The sequence below is a fragment of the Talpa europaea genome (assembly GCF_964194135.1).
Source record: "Talpa europaea genome assembly, chromosome: 13".
NCBI classification, from domain to species: Eukaryota; Metazoa; Chordata; class Mammalia; order Eulipotyphla; family Talpidae; genus Talpa; species Talpa europaea.
In genome coordinates, this window is record NC_140080.1 from 61541033 (window position 1) to 61556546 (window position 15514).

The window sequence follows — 15514 nt, forward strand, 5'->3', positions numbered from 1 at the left end:
ACCATCACCTCAGTCCCCTGTGCTCCTCCCTCTGATCCCTCTCCCTCCTCCTTCCCTGCAGGATGTCTCTGATTTATAATTTGCTTTGTTGTGTTTTGTACTGTTATTATTTTTTTACACTGAGTCTTATTTGTTTCTCCTATATTTCTGCTCTAAGTGAAACCATCTGATATTTTTCTTTTTCCTTCTGGTTTATTTCACTGAGCATAATTCCTTCTAGTTCCATCCACGTTGCTTGAATGGCATGAGTTTATCTTTTTTGATTGCTGAATAATATTCCATTGTGTATATATATCTTCTTGATCCAGTCATCTATTTTTGGGCATTTTGGTTGTTTCCAGGTTTTACCTATTGTAAATAGTGCTGCAATAAACATACGGGTACAGGTGTTCTTTTGAATCAATGTTTTTGTGTCCTTTGGGTAGATCCCTAGGAGTGGAATTGACGGGTCATATGGTATTTAGTAGACTGAGGAACCTCCAGACAGCTTTCCATAGTGGTTGGACCAGTTTGCACTCCCACCAGCAACGTAGGAGTGTTCCTTTTTCACCGCATCCTTGCCAACATTTGTTGTTGCTTGTTTTTTTTGATATGTGCCATTCTTGCTGGTGTACGGTGGTATCTCAATGTGGTTTTAATTTGCATTTCCCTGATGATAAGGGATGTTGAACATTTTTTAATATGCCTGTTGGCCATTTGTATTTCCTCTTTGGAGAAATGTCTTTTAAGTTCTTCTGCCCATTTCTTGACTGGATTGTTTATTTTTTGTTGTTGTTGAGTCATGTGAGTTCTTTGTATATCTTTGTGATCAGTGCCTTATCAGTTGACTAGGGTACAAAGATTTTTTTCCCAATCAGTGGGGTGTCTCTCTGTTTTGGTTAATGTCTCTTTTGCTGTGCAGAAGCTTTTCAGTTTGATGTAATCCCAGGTGTTTATCGAGGAAAGGTGTTTTTGAGTGACCTCTATCTCAGCCAATAATCACAGATTTACTAAATTTTTGTAAGACGGAGAAATAAATGACCAGAAATGGTCAGACTTGGCATTCCTAGAACAATGAGACATAAATCCAGGAGCCCTAACAACTTGGAGAAGCAATTCCTTTGATGCTTGTTATAGAAACACAGGAATGCTAAATCTCAGGCCACATGTAGGTGGTAGGTCACAGCCAGCAGGATGAATAGGGCTCTTTCTACCTGGATGAAGCCTAGAGATCTCATCCAGATTCCCTCTGTCTTCTTTGTCTTCTGTGACACCAGCATCTCACTTCCATCTCTGAATGTTCTGTTACTAACCATTTCACTGGCTCAGTCTCCTCCACCTGCTCCCACATGAGAGGACATGTGATGTGAGTTTGCAGAAGTTTGTGTCCTGTCACTGCTTCTCACTATCTAGGTGGCCTCAGCACATTACTTCTCTCTGTGCCTTATTTATTCATCTGTAAAATGGAGATATTGGAGATACCTACCTCTTAAAATTCTTTATAGGATTAAATATCCCATGCAAAATCCCTCAGAACAGTCCCTGACACACACTAACCCCCAATAAATATTAGCTGTTACTATTTTTTTGTGAAATGTACTGCCTGTCTACCTTCCTACTGCTATATTTTGTCCTCTGGAATTCCCACCTGTTCTGATTTCAATCACATTCACTGCTGATGATTCCCAGACCCAGAACTCCAGTCTTGATCCTTGATGGCTAATTTATCCCAACTTTGTCTCAAGGCTTTACTTAAGTGACCTTAGACAAGTCCCTTAAACTCCTTGGTTTCACGTCCTTCTCACGTTTAAGGAAAAGTCAGATAACATGTTCTTACAACTCCAGTCCCGTGGCTAAAACCCATTCCATTTTCTTGCACTCAAGCCATCTTTTTCTTTGAATTAAAAAAAAAAAATCCTCCTAGTTCCCAAAGCCTGACATTGCAGTAGCATCCTTAGAATCAATGCTTTTCTCCTACAGTCAAGTGTCAGCTTCTGGAAAGGTATATGCCTTTCACTGCCTTTCACTGCCTTTCACTGGCTCGCCTTTCACTGGCTCTTTGCAACCTGCTGCCACCTGATTAAGTCCTTTACCCACTTCCTGTGGATTAATTAAATACACATGAATTGAATCCACTTCATTGAATGATATTTATGGTCCTCTAATTGCCCTTACTTTGATGGTTTACACATTCATTCATTCATTCATTCATTTCGACCCCTTAGTTCAAGAGGAATATGCTAAATACACTGGGTTTTCAAACTCAGTTTCCCCATTTCACTAATACACAGAACTATTAACCTAAAAAACTTGGAGCAATATTGATAAGTGCATATGTGCTTATGATTTTATCTTGCATGTTATGTGTTCTATTTTTAACCAGCATGAGACATTTTACTCTGTTCCTTATGAAATTTTTTGCCTTAAATTCTACTTTGGCATATATCAATATGTTTTATCACCCAAGCTGCAGTATCTTACACCACTCCAGTTTGGGGACTGTAGCCTGCGCAGAAGGCACACAAATGCCTGTAACAAGAGGTCACAGTCTGGTCTGGTGGGGGAACCTCTACTAACCAATAATGACATGCAGCTTGGTGAGCGCATGTGGAGTGCAGACAGGTGTGGGGCAGATGGTTCTGCTAAGCACTACTTCCATCACATCACTCTATGCAAGAACCTTTCTTAGCTTCCCATTGTCTGACAGGATAAAGATCAACTTTCCATGGTAATGAAGGAGGAGGGTACCTGCTCTAACCGAAGCATTTTTCAGTTCTCTTCTCTGCTTGGTTTGTTCTCTTTCTTTCTTTCTTTCTTTCTTTCTTTCTTTCTTTCTTTCTTTCTTTCTTTCTTTCTTTCTTTCTTTCTTTCTTTCTTTCTTTCTTTCTTTCTTTCTTTTCTTTCTCTTTCTCTTTTTTTAGATATTGAATACCATTGTTTTACATCCTTGTTAGTGTTTTGACAGTATAGGTTCCCTCCCCTCAGTGTAGCCATGTCCCACCACTCTTTCTCCTTCTGACTTATTTCACTTAGCATACTCTCTTCCAGCTCCATCCATGTTGCTACAAATGACATAAACTTATCTTTTTGTGAATGCTGAGTAGTCCATTATGTATATGTACCATATATTTCTGACCCACTCATTTGATTTTGGGCACTAAGTTTGTTTCCATAACTTGGCTATTGCAAATTGTACTGCAGTAAACACAGGAGCTCAGGTTTCATTTTGAATTAGTGTTTTTGTATAAAAATGGATCTGCCATATGACCCAGCAATTCCACTTCTAGTCTTTTTCACTTTCTCATAACACTTTTTGCATATTTTCCAGTTATCAGTTCTCCTCCTCCATTTCCTTTTACCCCCAAACTGTACATATCCTTAGAGATACAAATTCTACAAATGCCTACATCAAGTGGAATGCTCGGCCACCCTATGTCTCACATGATCACCTAACTTTCTACATCTCTCTCCTATGTCCTTACTGAAAATGTGCCAAGTTCATCGCTGGCTCATTCCATTTTGTCCCCCACCTCTTGTGTCCCCTAATAGAGGGATGCATATATTGAACAGTCAGTAATTATTGAATGAATAAATGGATGAGGTGGACTTTGCATTCTAGATTAAAATGGGACTTTAATATGCATATGAATGAAAGGACTCACAGTATTTAACAAGCAGGGTAGAGTTCACCCTAACCTCTGGTTTTCTGGCTCTCTGTGAAATATGGTGAGCACTCACACACGCGCAAATGTTGTTACATAACACTTGGCCACAAGCCCGTTGCCTTAGAGATGACCTCGCTTGACCTGTGTCCCTGGTGCTGCTATTCGTCACCTCAGGCATCATCTACAGGAAACTTCTTGCCTTTGCAGTCAGCGTAGCTCCTTGGGTAACAGAGCATCTCCCTGGATAAATGTGCCAAGGTCAGCCTAACCTTAGGTGATTTTTAGAAGCTACTTAGACTTTTGAAAGGGAAGTTTCCTTTTTATCCCTGTTGTCATGGCACCACCAAAAACTCCTTTGGTTGCTAGATTTTTGCACAGGATCCATATAGCTAATGCTCTAAGCATTACATCACTCAGCAAACCAGACATTATATTCTCCATGCTTTGGTTAACCCTTTCCTGTCAGTCCTCTTGGGTCCTGAGAGCTCAGTTTGAGGGCCACAGTTTTGATTACAGCTCCACTTTTTTTGCTTTTTCTCATCCAGTTCTATGTTCTTGGTTGCGCCGTATGTGCTGAGTGAGGCTCCCAACCTTTGTCTTAAATTACTGATGTGGTCAGCCCTCCTCTTCTTGCTACCACACCATGTCATATCATTCTGAAATAACAGGCAGACAGGTAATGATCTTGCCTGTATCTTTTCTTGTCTCAACAAGAACGTCTAACACTGCCCTCCCTGCAAAATACACTTCATTCCTTTATTTTCCAATGAAGTGAAAAACATAAAACACAGGCTGTTTGCTGTCCCCACCTCCAAGGCCCTGGTCCAGAAAATGTGCTCAGAAAGGTCACTTTCAACTGTCTGCCAATGCAGTGTGTAAGTTGCTCATTTGGCAACAACGTTCAATTAATGCACCCTTCGACCAGAAGCCCTGAAGATCTGCAGAAAGAAACGTGATAGACCTCAGATGACAAGCTGCCTGATTGGCTTTGTCACAACAGCAGCATGGTCCAAGTCCAGCATGGTCCTTTCCTCACTGCCAGGTGACAGGACCAGAGGCCACCTAAGTCTGGTCATGTCCAAGTGCTGCTTCTGAGCTGAGCTTCCCCTTTCTGACAGTTTTATTTGGGTCTGTGTTGCCTATGCTCTCTGCTTTCCCACCTCTAGCCTGCCAGAGTTCTATGCTCCACACTTTCTGCTTCCTCCAGAAACAGGGAATCATCTTCCAGCAGTTGTTTTTTGCTAGACTGTCTGATTGCATTGAGATTTGAGATTTACAAGAAGAAAGCAGGTGATTTTAACCTGGGCCCAAGAATGCAATGTTGTGTGTGTTAAGAGTGAGCCTGTGTGATGGGTTGTGTATGGTGGTAGTGGTAGCATGGTTGTGTGTGTGTGTGAGAGAGAGAGAAAGAGAAAGAGAGAATGTAATGTAAGTGGGTGGTAAGTACTTCTCTAAGAAGATGGCCCATGGCTTATGTAGCTCCCCAGAGGGGTCCCTCGCCCCTTGCCTATACCACCCAAGTAATCACTCCAAACAAAACATCTCATTTCCCACCTACATGACTACAGCTATAAAGACATTAATTTGCTCAAGGTTCCTCACCTAGTACACAGTACAGTAGGGGTTCAAACCTAGGCCACCAGGCCATGCATTGGTCTTCCTAATCCAGCACAAAATGCTTACTCTGGTTTTAAGCAGGTTTTTGCCAAAGGCAAACTTACTGGGACATAAAGTTATATTTATCTTTTCTAGGTCACTGGGGTAAGATATTTTAAAAGGTGTTAGGAGATAGGTGATAATTTAAAACTGGTAGCAAGTTAAGGAAGTATTTCTTATCAGACTGAACTCCCTAGAGGCCAATAACAAGCACACTTCCTAATGCTTTTTTGAGAACCACAAAGAAGGGTCAGTGGGTGGGTCCCACCAGACTTCAGACATGACCTCTTCCCTCTAGCCCCTTGGGTGTTGGATGCCTCAGTCTTCTTCATCCCCTGCTGTTCTTCTCACTTGTCAGCCTTTTCTGTATTTTCTCGTTTACACTTGTGTTTCCAGTGCATGCACCTGCTGATATGTCCCCCCCAGAGTTTTCTCATATGCTGTCCCTGCCAGACTCCACACACCCCCATTCCCTCTCTGCTCTCCTCCTCCTTCATTCACACCTCCCATCCTCACCATCACCTGAGAAGGAAACTGATAGTCTTCTTGCCTTCTGCTTTCCTACCCCTCATTCAGAATATTGCAAGTCCTAGCAACCTCACCCCAACATAGCTGTGGAGCCACCCCTCCTCTCCATCCCCAAGTCTCATCTCCTGGCTCAACAGCCTACTGTGAATTGACTTGCTCCTTCCACTCAGTTCTCCGCTCACATCCAGTCTCTCTCTGTCCCCTTGAAAAGTTTTTCAAGATGACGACCTCTTCTTTGAGAGCTTGCCACGTGCCTGGGGTGCCTGGGCCATCTCCATGGCAATGCTGTTAGGCAGCAGTTACTGTTCTCCCTATCCCACAGATGAGAAAACGAAGCCTTGGAAAAGTAGAGTTAGAGCACCTAACATTGTTATGTGATCAGCACATCACCAGTGTGTCCAGGGCTCGGCCAGAGTCTCCACTCCTGCAGACAGTGTCACAGCATCTAGCACTTCTGTCCCCATTAGTTGGCTCCCACCTACCTCTTGGCTCAGACTCCTGCCTCAGCACTCCCTGCTCACACTCCTGCTACTGTAGCACCACGCTGGTGTTCCCTGTACACGGGTGCCCTCCCCCTCAACTGTTCCTTCTGTCTGAATACCTACCTGTGCTCCTGCCTGTGACCCTCAACTTTTTTTTTTTGAAAGATTTATTTATTTATTTATACAAGCACTGGGTACAGTCAGAAGCGTGGGAGGGTGACAGAGTTCACCAGAGCCAGAGGGGAGAGCAGAGCAGGCAGACTGACGAAGTACACTGCTGAGGGGAGCAGCGGGTGGCAGGAGAGGTCTGCGCGCCATGTGGGACCCTCGCCCAGAGGCCGGGGATCGAACCGGCGCTGCAGAGGCTGCGGGCAGCTTTGCAACCCAGCGCTCAACTGCTGTGCCACTGGGGAGGCCCGACCCTCAACTTTTTGGCTCAGCTCAGGCATCCCTTCCTCTCCCTCTACCAGGGAAATGGAGTCATTTGCTGTTCCTCTGACCCTCTGTTCCCAGTTAGACCTCTAATGCGTCTTGTTCACATCTCCCTCTCACCACTTATCTGTGGGAACTCTTTAGACCTGGGACTGTGTCTCTTTGTGCCCCCAGAGCCTAGCGTGGAGTCTGGGTAGGGGCATGCACTGTCCAGGGTGGTCTTGACCTGCTTCTCTCTATTCTGCCCTGGTCTGTGAGCCCCCATGGACCTGCACTGTGTCCGCTGAACTCCCTTTGTACAGCTGCCACATATGCAGACTTTACAATTGTGTGCAGAAAGACAATGAGAACTTTTGCTTCCTTTGTTTGGGCTGCAGATGCAAGCCCAGAATCACAGGGCGGCGGTGTGACCGGTGTGCTCCTGGGTTTTACCGCTTCCCTGAGTGTATTGCCTGCCGCTGCAACAGAGACGGCACCAAGCCAGGAGTCTGTGACCCAGGGACTGGAGCTTGCCTCTGCAAGGTGAGACAGACAGTGCAACGTCAGGCACGTCAGCCACCCTCAGTGATGTTCTTCACGTTGAGTCAACGTATCCAAATATATGGGAAACAGGACAGACCCATAATTGCCATAATGAGGTAGTGTTTCACAGTCATTACCTCATTGGACAGAAATAGAAGGGAGACTTCTCTTCTTCATTTTGTCCTCTGAGAGGCCACAGATCTTGAGAATTTGATGACAGGTACAGACCCCTTCCAGAAAGATAGACACAAACTTTGTCTACAATCTCAAGAGGCCCATGGGTTTCCCTGAAGCCTATTTCTGGCCCAATGAGCTGCAGGTTAGTAATCTCTTCTCCAAGGGGTTCTGCCAGGTGATTTGAGAACTCCCAGGTCCCAGTGATCATCTGAGGTAATAGTAAGTGGTAGGATTCGTCCCCTCAAACTGTGACTGCTTTGGAGGATTTCTCTACTTTCAAGGTGCTAAGGAGTATCTTATAAAATCCAGGAAATTCTCTCCTCCATTTATATGTGGTGTTAAAGCTTAGCAATTATGTATTGAATTTCTTATGTGGGTCAGTATTAAATTTGTGCAAAGAGATAATTGCCATCGGGAAATCTTTAGCAGACATGATTCTTGCTGTGTATTTTACTTCTATAGGAAAATGTGAAAGGAGCAGAATGCAATGTATGTCGAGAAGGATCATTCTATTTGAACCCAGCAAATCCCAAAGGCTGTACCAGCTGCTTTTGTTTTGGAGTAAATAATCGTTGTCACAGTACACATAAAAGAAGAACTAAGGTATGTGAGGAATTCATATTTTTATTTTTATTTAGTACTTCTAAAAGAAGAAATGAATTGGCAGGAAATATGAAGGCTTGTGGAATGTTCTATAGATTATTTTGTTGAAATGTTAATACCATTTTTCTCTCTACAGCAGTCCTCACACTGACTCCAGGGGTTGTTGGGTCTGTTCTGTATCTCAAGGCCAGAGGGTATCTCCTTTGCCACTCACTCCAAAACAGCTCCCTGCTCACTGGCGATATGCCTCCCCTGCTCTGTGTACCCCACAGCTGTTCTCACTCCCTGACATTGTACATTCAGTTCTAGTGTGTAGCTTGTCTTCCCCTATCCCTGTTAGACCAGGGAGGGCGATGCCTAAAGAAAATTAAATAGCCAGCTCTATCTGAGACCCCAGGAAGACCCCAGACTTGACAGATTTGATCAAGTCCAGGCAGAGCCAAGAAGTGCCCAGAGGGGAGAAGGCAGCCCCCAACCCCAACCTACAGCCAGGCCAGTGAAGCTTGAGGAAAGCAAGAAGACCCAGAGGGGCGAGTCAGACCCCCCTCCCCAACTTGCTCCCGGGGCTGATAAAACTACATCCTGAGAGGGAGCACAATAGAAGAGGGTGACTTAGAAACTCCTGCTCAAACTAATAAATCAATACCCTGGGAGCAGCTGCTAGTAGACCCTGTTAGCAGACAGACTGAGTGGCACCCCAAGATGCCCAAACTTTGCATGCTCTAAATGGATTCTGCCATCTGCTTACATAAAGACAAGTTATACTCTTAGTGCCTAAGACCTTCAGTAGAAAAGAATGTTAATAGAATTAGTGTGTAATAGAGAGAAAAAAGGATAGTCCTGATAAAACACCCTAAGTTATCCATCCCCTTGTGGATAAATGCCCAGACAAACAGGACTGGCTCATACAAGTCAGGATAAAGGCTGCCATTGTCAGCCTCCCTACAGGTCTCTCACACACGGTCTCTCCCAAGTGTCTCTTTCCATGTCCTTCAAGTCTCTGGTGTAAGACCAAGGCCAAGAAGCAAGCGGGGCTTCTTTTTCATGTCTCTGTCCCATGTGCCCTTTCCAAGTTTTCTCTCTCAAGTTCTTTTCAGTTCCTTTAGCTGCTCAGCTCCACCCTTCATTAGTTGGGGCAGGAAACATGGAACCTCCCCTTTTTAGATTACACTGTTAAAACCCCAGAAAGGGATGGAATGAGCCATCCCCTTATGCCCCATTTAATCCAGGAATCCCCCACATTCCTCAAAGTTGTTCTTCCATGAACTCTGCCCACTCAGACCTCTTCCTGGGTGTACTGTTGCTAAATAAACTTTGCACTGCTTTGCCTACATGTGGCTTTGAATTCTTTTATGGTCATAGTCCAGAACAGAGGAAGCCCAAAACCTGGTAACAGCACCAGCATAGAAGGTCTGTGATGCATTCTCAGTGCCAGGAGCAGGAGCTGAGGCTTAGCAGATGCTCAGTGAACACTCAGTAAATAGATGGTGTTTGCTGTGCTTCCTTCTCTTTTGTTCTTCTTTCTCTTTTACTGTCTTTCTCGCTTATTTTGTTCTTTTCTTTGGTCACTTTTAAAATTAATTCCATAAAGCTTTTGTTTCCATCATTATTCCATGAACCAGTAGCCTGCCTCTTGCTTTCTCTTGGTGAGTAATGTGTTATGCCCAATGAGAAATTTTATTTTATATGTTTTATTGCCTGTCCCCTAAAAGGATTACAGGCTTATAATTGGGAGAAAAATTAGTTTGTAAATCCACTCTGAAGTTTCCTTTCCTTACCTCCAGAGGAGCCCGGAGGCATGCCATGTCAATTCCTTATTTTTCTTCCGCTTCATAACTTAATTCCTGGCTTCCTTTGCGATTCAGGGAAATACGTAATTATGATGCTCCATTTAGAGAAAAGTAATGATAGCAAGACCCTGTCTTCTATGTCATATTTTCTCTATAAGGAGCTCACCATTAAAATTATTTAGACATTTATTGGATACCTACTCAGAGTCAGGAACCAAGATATTGCAGCAATACAAAGAGTCACTGCTCTCCAAGAACTTCTAGTTGAAGGACAGAGGGCTCTGTCTTGGGACTCCAAGGGAAAACTCAAAGGGCGACACATTCAGGAAGCCTTCAAAGTCAGGAGCTTTCTATTCTGCGTAACTCAGCAATCACCCAAGATGCCCTGTGCGTTTTCCTCCCTTGCTTTTGTGTTCTAGTTTGTGGATATGATGGGCTGGCACCTGGAGACAGCAGATGGAGTGCAAATCCCTGTGTCATTCAACCCAGACAGCAACAGCATGGTTGCAGACCTCCAAGAACTGCCTTCAACAGTTCACAGCGTGTCCTGGGTGGCACCTCCCTCCTACCTGGGGGATAAGGTAAGGATGTCCTGTCCTGAGCCTTCGTGGGCCTCCTCCATCTCTGCATGAGTGTTGTTGACTGGGCATAAGTATCAGGAAGCTCAAGTGACATAAATTGAGATTAGGTTAACTACAAATTGGGAAGAGACGAGGCCTCCCTGGAAGGGGCTGACTAGAGCCTCACGTCCCCCACCCCATTAGTTCACAGTGTTTTTCATGATTTTACTTAATGACTAAGAATTTCTCCAGGGAAATAACCAGTTAAATAATATCTATTGCAAATGGGACATGTATGCTTTTAAATGCCAGTGTTGAGAATTCTTTGCTTTAAAGCAGAAGAAAGCCTCCTTGTCAGGAAAACAAAAGCTGAGAAGTGAGTCACAGGCTTATTAAGAGAAGCACAGTGTCTAGAGGAAGTTTGGCTGTCTTTAGCAGAATCACATGTGTTCAGTTAGACACTCCTTAGTGAGCTAACAAACTAGATGCTCTCCTTTGCAACCTAAATTCTTTGGCTGCATCAATTATGCCAGAATGTGGCCAAGTGTACTTGGCCAACTGGCCAAGGGTGGATCTCCTGGAGAGACATGTTCAGGTGACATGTGCATAGGGCAGAGCTCTTGAGAAGGTGTGGTGTGGTTTTGGTTCCTGGATCTAATTCCAGGGGGTGTGTGAGGCTTCCCCACACCTACTAGCAGTTCTCAGACACCAACAGGCTGTCCACCTTCCACTTCAGATGTCAGCCAGGTAACTGCCTGTGCTTCTGACCAACTGGCTAGCTTGGAGATTCCCAGAACCCCCTCCTCAGACTTCAGGTACCCACAGAAAGCCCAGATCAGCGCCTGTACTTCTGATGAATCCATCAATCAGTACCCTCCTCAGTTTCAATTAATTTGTAGATCTCAGGAAACCCATTTACTCACTAGATTGCCAATTTATTACAAAGAATAATAAAGGATATGAATCAATAGCCAGATACAGAAATCTAGGGTGACATCCTGGAAAAAAGTAGCATCTGTATTCCTGGAGCTTGGGGTGGCATGTGGCAGTGCTCTGTTCTTCAAATAGGAAGCTCTCTGAAGCCACTCCTTTTTGGGCTTTTTCATTACTTATACATGATTTATCAGGACACTGGCCATTGGTACTGAAATTCATCTCTAGTGTGTCTCTCTCCCAAGAAATTGGTTTCCTAGCAACTGGCTCCTACTTCTATGTGTTTTCCAAATATAAAGGCATTATAAATAATAAGGCACCCACTTAACTTTTATGGCTCTGAAACTTTCTCAGGAACAGAGGACAAAACACCAAATATCATGACAAAAGATGCTCTCCCTGCCTAAAGGCTCAGGAAATTCCAAGTTCTGGGAGCTGTGAGATCGATGAAGATCAAATATAGGAGAAATAAACCTTGCTCATCTGAGTAATCAAATATATATATATATATATATTTCTTATAAATCACAATAACAGGAAGATTTCAGAAGTCCCAGCTCAAGTAATGGTACTTTCTTACCTTTTGAATGTATCAGTATTAGGGCCTTGTTGGCCTCAGGTCTTTTAATTCTGTCTTCTGCCTGAAGGACTATGGGTTTTGACCGTTGAGTGTGGGAAATGCTGCTTCTCTCATATTGTTGCCAGAAAATACTGGATTCTTTCTGCCTACTGCAATTATCAAAACCAAAAGATAAAGCAAGAGATTAAATCTTTAATATGCACTTTAATTAGATCAGCAAGCTAATCTGAGAACTTTGAGCATCATGCTCCAAAGAAAACCCTTCTAGCACTTCATCTCTGAAAGGTTATTTTATAGTGAGTTAAAACAAAGACAGTAAATTATCAGTGAACAGCCTTCACTGCAGGCCTTTAACACCTTCTGGGAGTTTTATGGTGCCCCATCTACCTGGCAGTTCCCCCTTCACTGGCATCTGGATTTACAACACTTCACTCCTTCTGGGATGGCTTAGTCTGACAGAAATGGTGTCCATCACTCTTCTAGGCACCTCATAGACTGCAAAGTTAACTCAGAGCGAACAGGCCACAAGTCAAACAATATGTGTACATGCAGGTTCCTAAGCTATGCATGTACCTTCTAGTCCACCTCTCTGGCCCCTAACAATATAATCTCACTTCTCTCTCACTTAATACTCCTCTTCACCTCCATGTGGTAACAGCTTAAAGCAACAAACAATTATTATCTTATATAGTTTATGTGAATCAAGAATCCAGGAGTAGTTGACCCAGAGTTTCTCGTGAGGCTGCTGTCACCATGTTAGACAACACTGTGGTCATCTGGGACTGGAGAACCCTCTTCCAAGCTCACCCATGGGGTTGTCAACAGGTCTCTGTTCCTTTCTGGCCTCACCATATGAAGCACTCCTTAGGCTGAGCTCTCCTCATGAGGTGGCAGCTGACTTCCCCCAAATCAGCTGATATAGAAAAAGACAGAGATGGAGATAGTGTTTACTGAAAATAAAATCTCAAGAGTAGTTACATGAAGAGTTTATTAGATAGTAATAATTATTATTAGATAATCAAAATGACGATTTGAACCTGGTAAGCATATGGCAGATTTACTCTGATTTACACAGAGAGTAAATCTGTGTTCCAATAAACATGAATTTGAATATAGTTGATATAGGTAGGAATAGTGAGTCATTGTTATTAAAGTGTAATTGTTCTTGATAGGAAGGGCCCCTAATTCTAAGTTGTCCTGACCTAAAAATATGCTGATGCTAGAGAAAGGCAATGGCAACACACCCATCACTAAATCTTTTTCATCTGAAAAGATTGGCTTTACTTTTTTTAAAGATTTAATTTAGTTATATAAGAGCTGGGGTCCAGGCCAGATGCGTGGGAGGGTGAGAGGATTCACCAGAGACAGAGCCGGGAACAGAACAGGCAGACTGATGAAATACACTGCGGAGGGGAGCAGCAGGCAAGACTGGTGGGGATCAAACCAGCACTGCAGAGGCTGCAGACAGCTTCACAGTGCTGTGCTCAACCACCTGCACCACCAGGGAGGCCCTGAAAAGATTTACTTTACCTGCAGGCTGCAGCTTCCTGTATATAGCCTGGTGCCTGTGAAGATGGCTTTGCTCTCTTACCTACTAGACCAGGGGTAGGTCCACAGAAAATTTTACAATATGTTTATGATAGCTAGCAGCTAGATAGATACCAGACAGAAGCTGCATCTTTTCATAGTCTAATTTCAGAAATGACATACCATCATTTCTGCCATATTTTATTCTTTAGAAGCCAGTTATGGGCCTCCTTGGTGGCGCAAGGGGTTAAGTGCAGCACCATAGCCTCTACAGCACAAGTTCGATCCCTGGCTGGCCAGGGAGCTACCCACATGGCACAGCAGGCCTGTCCTGTCTCGCCCACTGCTCCCCTCAGCAGTGTATTTCAGTCAGTCTGCCTGTTCTGCTCCCCACTCTGTCTCTGGTGAATCCTCTCACCCCCTGCACCTCTGGCCTGTACTCCAGTTCTTGTATGCATAAATAAATAAATCTTAAAAAAAAAAAAAGTAACCAGTCACTATTTCCAGCCCAGACTCAAGGGAGGGAGAGTTAAGCTCTACCTCTTAAAAGCAGGAACCCCAAAGAATACCTGGAACTCTTGATTAAACCACATCAGACCAGCAAAAAGATAATACTTTATTTCAATAAGATGATTTAAGATGCTATCTTGGAATACTTCCAGACTCTAAGATAATAACTCTGGGAAGCTTTGCCAGCTTGTAGATACTGGGGACAACTTTAGTGGATTGGGGACCCTGAAGTGCTGCTCCTTCTCTCCTTCATGAAGTTATGTGCATTCTCCAGCAGGGAGAGTTCTGCCTACCTCCTCTGAGATGAAGTTGTTCTGATTCCATGCCTCTTTCATTCCTTCCTTCTGATTTTATTTTTTGCTTTAAAGAGGGTGGGTAGGTATCAGAAATGAAGGTTACTGTCAGAAAGCCATGCCCATCCTCCTTCACTGCCTTCCAACACCATGCATGCACCCGGTGCATCAGTAAGAGAAAGTCCACACACCTGATGGAGCTGTCAGACACAGCCAGGCACCAGGAGAAGGTGTCATAGCCTGGGAAACATTAGCAGCAACTCTCAGGAGATGTTTTGGTTTCTTTCCTTTTTTAAAAAAAAAAAAAATCTGTGTCTAGATGTTCATTTTATCAGATATGAACCAATCCTCTGTGTTAAATGAGGAGTCATCACTAGATTTCTCAAAAAGGCCATGGATTAAATGAACATTTTAGTTTGGTGGTCATCTAGAATGAAAGAAAGTTATTTGCTTCTGTGTGATCACTGTTTTTATTTTTAAGCAGAAGTGTCTGTTTTGTAAAAATCATGTTTGTGTTAAACATATTAAATACTAAAAAGAAGTAGAAAGTTAAGATACCATCTTCACTTCCACTCTAAGGATGACCACTGTGAACAAGGTGATCGTGTGTCTTTCCAGATCATACATACCTTTTGCATGAATTCTTGTTGCCGTAGTCTCTTGGCCTGTGTTATTGATCTTACTAATTCACTTTTAGGTTTCTTCATATGGAGGCTATCTCACCTACCAAACCAAGTCCTTTGGCCTACCTGGTGATATGGTTCTTCTGGAAAAGGAGCCAGACGTGCAACTCACTGTAGGTACCCGAGCACCAGCCAAGAGGCAGGATGCAGCCTTTGCAGTTGGTGCTGATGCAATTTTAAGACATTTTGATAAGAGACCTACAACAGATTTGATATAAGTTATTTCCAATAGGTTGTAGAAAGTAAAAGGGATGTCTAGAACATGCAGTACCTCCTCTGAATCCTCTGCCCACCACCATTTCAGCCCCAGTAGTTTATCTTCTCCCCACCCAAAGTATTTATCTGTATCTCTTCTTGCTGCTCCTAAGTTGTTGCTTCATGGTAAACTTTTTTGTTTCTGTCTTTCAGTTTAGTCTCAAAAATGTTTTCAAGCCCTTCCTGTCTGTAAGGTCACATAGCTGTCCTCAAAAAAAAAAAAAAAAAATGTAACCTAAGAAGGAAGACAAGAGAAATAGACAAATAGCTATAATACACTGAAAAGCAAGCATTGAATGTGAAGTTCAAACAAGGCACGGTACATGATGAGGTCCAAAG

At 43.4% G+C, this 15514-nt stretch overlaps 1 protein-coding gene across 2 annotated transcripts in view; it reads left to right on the forward strand.

Annotated features, from left to right (window-relative positions):
• The window catches only part of LAMA3 (laminin subunit alpha 3), a gene marked incomplete at both ends in the record, with an annotated part of 236526 nt that overhangs the window by 139060 nt on the left and 81952 nt on the right, over positions 1-15514 (forward strand). For both annotated transcript variants that reach the window (XM_084252823.1, XM_084252824.1), the window contains 4 exons: positions 7120-7264; positions 7904-8044; positions 10254-10415; positions 14935-15033. In XM_084252823.1, the coding sequence (XP_084108949.1) occupies positions 7120-7264; positions 7904-8044; positions 10254-10415; positions 14935-15033 (547 nt within the window). The remainder of the gene's footprint in view (positions 1-7119; positions 7265-7903; positions 8045-10253; positions 10416-14934; positions 15034-15514) is intronic.